General features: G+C 42.9%; 1 protein-coding gene across 1 annotated transcript; it reads left to right on the forward strand.

Moving 5' to 3' along the window:
* The first annotated feature begins 2285 nt into the window (after positions 1-2285).
* On the forward strand, positions 2286-5504 carry cd248a (CD248 molecule, endosialin a). Its single transcript, XM_061959381.1, has one exon. It carries the CDS (start codon positions 2459-2461, stop codon positions 4682-4684), a length of 2226 nt encoding a protein of 741 aa, XP_061815365.1. The 5' UTR covers positions 2286-2458; the 3' UTR covers positions 4685-5504.
* The last annotated feature ends 948 nt before the right edge of the window (positions 5505-6452 follow it).

The following is a 6452-nucleotide window of genomic DNA, read 5'->3' on the forward strand; positions in this document are numbered from 1 at the left end:
ATCTGTGGTCAACTAATAACCTCTCCACGCAGGAGAGGGGGGCAGAGCAGAAAAGAGACGGCAGATCAACTGGTCTAAAACGGGGGTCTATTTAAAGTCTAGCGCATACAAATTAGTTTTAAGATGGGACTTAAATGCTTCTACTGAGGTAGCATCACTAACTGTAGGGCATTCCTACTGAAATGAAAACTTTTTTGCAGGTCTTGCAGCCTTCTAAATTTGGCAAGTCCATGAGCCTTTGCAGACTTTGCATTCCGAAATCCTTCACCAGTATAAAAAACTTGTTAACAAGGACAAGCTCAGCTTGGGATGATGGCGGTGGGTCATTTAAATCGCTTGGACAGTGGATGTGGTCATAAGGATCAATTTTCTGTTCCTTTGGAACAGGGTCCAGTTAGTCTCAGTACGGTCCCTTGCCTTATTTTTCTGTACGGCCACTTTTTTTATTGGTTTGTTACTCGCTATCGCACAGCACCTTGCTTCCCACAATTGCGAGATCACCTGTCGAGCCCTATTAAGGACTCAGGAAGATATTGCTGATGAATGCGTGTTACCAGTAGTTTACAATATTAAACTTTTTTACAACTTTTCACATTTTTGGAGATATTGAATTTGTAAACTACGATCATCAACTTGATGAAGAAATTAAAAAATACATACATACAAGCTACATATACATATGTTTTTTATATGCATACAATGTATTTTAGCCTGCAGCTCCTGTTTTTATTGGCCTTTGGCAAATTGTAATAATAAAAAATAATTTGTTAATAACATGATATATTATCAGATATTGCAATAATTAGCTTTGTCTATTCTAACACAAAGCTAATATATGGATATTTTGTTCAGATAGAATACCATATATTCAGGGCCGCCCCTCCATATTAGAAAAATGTGCGCTGTAGGCATGAAGAAGCGTATGTAAAATGTCAATTAATTAAGGTTCTTAATAAGAAATGTTTAACTGCAAACATACTTCTCACCCCTTCCTGCTATGTCATTGCAAAGAATATAATGACGGATTTCTTCAAAAGTTCTAATTGTCTTCCGCTTGGCTGGTAATATTACGGTCAGGGATCAAATTGTGCCAGGAACAAGTCCATCCAAACAGCGTGTAGCGTCCCTGGATCTCAGCAATCATTTGAATATGGACGAAGGAAGCACCGCATCAAGGAATTTGGTGTAGTACAAAACAATAGATTTAAGAAATTTAAGATTGAATAAAAAAAGTATAGAAATAATTTGACATAAATAAAAAAGTGTGAATTTTTTTGTAATGTAATGGGGGACTCAAAATTAAATTCTGTTCAGGGCTACGGTTTAGCCTGGAGAGCCCCTGTATATTGTGACCGAAATTGTGGTTTTAGCCTCTTTAATGTACAAGATATGATTTAAATATTTCTGTGTGCGGCCCTCGCTGGAAAATGTTTGGACACCCCTGACCTATATCATTCATTAACTGTTCCATGTCATATTTTGTACATCATTTTTAATATTCAGTTCAGATTTCCTGGTTAGTACCTTGTCTACCAAATGTTTATGCATGCTTGGCACACACATTTGTTACAACCTTAGATGCACTTTGACTTTTTCAGTCGACCTGAGCTCGCCCAGTGCGGTGCATTCTAAGCAGCACAACTCCTGCTACCGGCCCCCTTCGCCGTTCCCGATTCCTCAGGCGTTTCTCCCATAGAACTCTCCTTCGACACCCCCTGTTTGGAAACGCAAGTCTCCATTTCAGCACTCAGTCGTTGTTTTCACAGCGAAACCAGAGGCCCTCTTCCTCCTCACCGGCGACCTTGACAACTTTCCCTACTACCCCCTTCTCAGTCTGAGATTTATTACCAAGGAGGATTTAGTTGTTCGTGTGTGTTGTTTTTTTGCAGGCAATCTTCCGTGCCTAGAGTTGTGTGTGTTCTTAAGCTAGGAAAGCAGATGTGTGCAATCACAAAGATGACAAGATCCCTGCATATTTTCCAAAGAGATATTTGCTTATGAAAAGGTGTCTCTCTTAAATAGAATTGGTATATTCATAATGGCTGGGCTCAAGCAAAGAGAATAAAAATAATCAAATGTTGAATGCATGTGTGTGTGTCGGCCAGTGAATCAAACTATACATGATCAGGATTTATGAAAACCATATGACATACTCCTTCACTTTGCTTCATCAACCCCCCTCCAAAAACATACACTCTCCTGCCCTCCCTCCTTGCTTTATTTCCCTCCCTCCCTCGCTCTTCCTCTCTCTCACCCCTTCCCATCTTGGGACAATCTGCATGCAACTCCGGTGAGTTCAGATGCGTTCCTGCAGGGCAGACTGAGGAGCTCAGTCTGACTTTTTTTTCAGCACAAAAAGTTCAAATGAAGGAAGAAAAGTTCACATAGGCAAGACTCTGCAGCAAGAACCTGGCAATTGGAGCAAGAGGAGGTGAGAGAGGAATATCAAGAGAAGAGAATGGGCTCCCTGGTGAGTGGCGCTACATCCACCCTCCTGACTTCCCTGCTGGCTTTCTTTTTGGGACTTTCATCAATTTTAAGCGAGGAAATAAGGGAAACGGACGCACTGTGCAATGCCAATGGCTGCCTGGCGGTCTACTTTCAGAGAAAGACCTTTCTGGATTCTTGGAGGGCCTGCAAGGAGAAAGGTGGAAACCTCGCCACCCTGAAACGTCAGGTGGACGCCGCTGCCATTGAAACGCTTTTTCCCTCTCTGGATTTGCGACAATCACGCACCAAGGTCCAAGTATGGATCGGTCTGCAGCGGCAACCCCGCCAGTGCTCGTCTATACGGCCTCTTCGGGGTTTCTCTTGGACAACAGGGGACCAGGACACAGAATACACCAACTGGCAGAAAGAGTACTCGCCCAGCATGTGCTCAGTGCCCCGCTGCGTGGTTATGGGATACAACACTCAGGACCAGACTGATAACTTCAAATGGCTGGATGGGTCTTGCTCTGTCCCTGTGGATGGTTACGTTTGCCATTATTCCTACCAAGGAATGTGCCCTGCCTTGTGGAATGAGGGGGCAGGTAACGCCCTCTACGCCACACCATTTAACCTCCGAAGTTCCCTTCTTACCCACGCCCCACTTGGATCAGTGGCGACCATGCCCTGCCAGACAAATCAGCAGTCAGTGCTCTGTCTGTTGAGGGAAGACGGTTCAGTGGGCTGGTCTATAGATTCTCCTCTCTGCTCCGAACCTCCGGCATCACAAAACTGGTGCAATCAGAACAATGGCGGCTGCGAGCATTTCTGTAAGCAAGCTGGCGCTCACTCCATCTGCGAGTGTGCTGAGGGCTACCGGCTTGCAGAAGACAACCAGAGCTGTGACCTCTATGACCCTTGTGAAGATGCCGACTGCGAATATGAGTGTGTGCCCCTTTCAGAACGGTACCGGTGCGCTTGTCCTGATGGCTACATGCTGGCTCCAGATGAACACGGCTGCCTGGATGTGGATGAATGTCTTCAGAGTCCATGTGAGCATCGTTGTGTCAACACTCTCGGGACATTCCAATGTCAATGTCAAGAGGGCCACCAACTAGACGATGTGGGTGCCTGCGAGGATATCGACGAGTGTCTGAGCGATCCTTGCGAGCACGCCTGTGAGAACACCGAGGGATCCTTTATTTGCCACTGCCATTTGGGATACTCTCCGCAACCTGACGACACCAGTCGATGCCAAGACAATGACGAGTGCCAGATCCCGGGAACATGCCAGCAAATGTGTGTGAACTACGAGGGTGGATTTGAATGCTATTGCGAGGAAGGGTACGAACTCGTCATGTCCGATTCTTCCTCATGTCGGAAGATAGATGGCCAATCGACTGTCACCCACCAGCCTCGGCCTGCATGGGACTCTGACGACTATGAGTGGAATCCACAACAGGGTCATACAGATTGGGTACCGGAGGTAGAGCAATCTCTGGACTGGTTGACGGACACCCCCAAAGTTTGGGGTTCGGAGGTCATATGGGTGACCAGTGCTCCTCAAGAGGAACTTTTAAATCCTTTTTCAGAAACACAGGAGGAAGATGTCGCCAATGGTGATGCTGACCAGTTGGACTGGGGGGAGAAACCTCAGTCTGAGTCCACCATCACCGCCAGCACCACACCCATCCCCACTACGACTGCCTTGTATGAAGATGAGGAGGAAGAGACCACTCCTTTCCCTTTTATTTCCACCTCTACAATCTCGGAGGGAGCTTGGAACTGGTGGGCTGGGTTCACAGCTTCTGACCAGAGCCGAGGAAATCCAGAGGATAAAATCACACACTCTTACATGCTCACTGATTCCAGCTACCACAATCCGCCCCTTGAAGAAAAACACTCTGTCGGAGATTACCCTGCAAAGGCAGAGAAAATGGGGGAGGAAGTGGACTCTCCTGTGACCCATTCACAAGTGGCTCCCACTCAGGTCAGCTCCTTTCAACCGCCCACGGTCAAGTACCTGGATTCTGTCCATGAGGACAGGGGGAAAAGTAGCACCTGGCTCCTGGTGGGCCTCTTGGTGCCAGTCTGCATCTTCATCGTGGTCATGGTGGTCCTGGGTATCATCTACTGTACTCGCTGTGCTGTCCAGCCCCGCAGTAAAACCGGGAGTGATTGCTACCATTGGATTTCTGGCGCTCATGACAAACCGGGTGCTGCTAGCCCCTCTGCAGGGGTCAAGAACCATGTTTAAGTAGAATGGACCCAAAGTGACCTTCTCATAAACAGACTCTGAGGGAGCGTAAAACCGTCCTGGACTCTATTGTTTATTGTCTGTTCATTTGGGAGGTGAGAGACGCTGAAAACCGCTGACCTTGTTTTCTTTGATGATACTTGGCTGTTGCATACACTGATCACTTGACTGCTTGACTTCTGATTATTTCCCGATTGCTCTAAATGACTGATGTTCATTTCACCATTTACACCTAACTAGACACTATGAATAAAGGGCGAGCTCACACGAGCAGTAGATAAAACAGGCGCTTTTGCAAGTATTGTTTGATCCAAAGTTTAAGTGTAAATAATGCTCTTTTTTTTTTTTACAGTATTGCTTATTCGTCATTCTGCAACTTTGCTTTTCACAGTGGACCAAGTATCCTCAGTGAAAATGACAGGAATGTGCAGAATTTGTATTTCAAAAGCAGTTATCTGTTCCTTTTTGGATTTCCCTTTAAAAAAAAAGGGAAATAGACAAATATGCGACTTGCACGAGAGTGTTGGAAAGAACCTTGACTTTGGCCGTCTGTCATACTGTAACCAGAATTCTCTCTCCCAGCCAGGAATGTTTTACAGCCATGTTGAATCACATCCAGCTGTTTGAGGCTTCACGCTTGTTTGAAACCATTCAAAAAGACAATCACAAACTTGTAACATATCCAGATCGGAAAAACTAATTATTACATGACAAGATAAGGCTCATTCCAGAATTAGAGGAGATATTGCTTGGACATTTTAAAAAAACGTAATCTTTCCCAAATTTCTATTATGTATTCATCAGTTATTGATAATTAACTTGATTCAGGCATCAAATTCATTGGTTTTGTTATGTTTTTTTTTGTATTTGCTATATTTGGCATTGAACACAGTGACAGGGTTGCAAATTTGTGGCAAAGTTATTTTTTTCTAAGTAATAGCAACTAACTACTCAGATAGTTTTTATGATATTTAAAGCGGACAACCTTACCTACGTATACTAGTAAAAAGAAAACATTTTTTTATCCTTATAATTTGCTTAATTGTGTTGCATGAGGTAGCGTGAGGCATTGACCAATTAGGGCTGTAAAAACGAGTTCATTAATGCAGATTAATTCATCATTATTATTATTCTGTTCATTTTTTAAAACATAATTAACCCATCTGCTGCACTGAATGACTCAAAATCCATCAATCTCTGACAATGCATTGTTGTCTAAATAGTACTGTCACAAATGTGCAGTTTTGCTCAAAAAGGTTCATTATGTCTTCTCGTTCAAATACTTTTTGATTAACAAAATTAAAAGAAAAATCATTCCATTGTACCAAAAATATTGTCTGACAAGAAGAAAATTGTAAAGTATGCAAATGTCCACTTGATCTGGAAGTGACCTTTCCTTTATCTCAGAAAGCACATGTTAACAAGGTTCCTTTAGGTCCTGTTTAATTCAAAACACAGTTTTATACGAAATATGTAAGTACTGTTAAGCCTCACAGATTCTTTGCATTAAAAATATATGCAAAAAAATATCACTGAAATGCTGATTTTAACCCATTTCTACAATTCTGAATACAATAGTACAATAAAGGACATTTTAATTGTATTGTTGCATGATTTAAAAAAAATCTTTGGACACATTTAGTCGTCAGAGGTTCGGGACAAAAGAAAAATTGCATTTTGGGGAATACTCTACACATGTATTTATACATTTAAAAAAAACAAAAACATTTTCTCTCAGTTTATTTAGATTTGGTCATAGGAAACATAC

This window comes from Nerophis lumbriciformis, linkage group LG05 (genome assembly GCF_033978685.3).
Source record: "Nerophis lumbriciformis linkage group LG05, RoL_Nlum_v2.1, whole genome shotgun sequence".
Classification (NCBI taxonomy): domain Eukaryota; kingdom Metazoa; phylum Chordata; class Actinopteri; order Syngnathiformes; family Syngnathidae; genus Nerophis; species Nerophis lumbriciformis.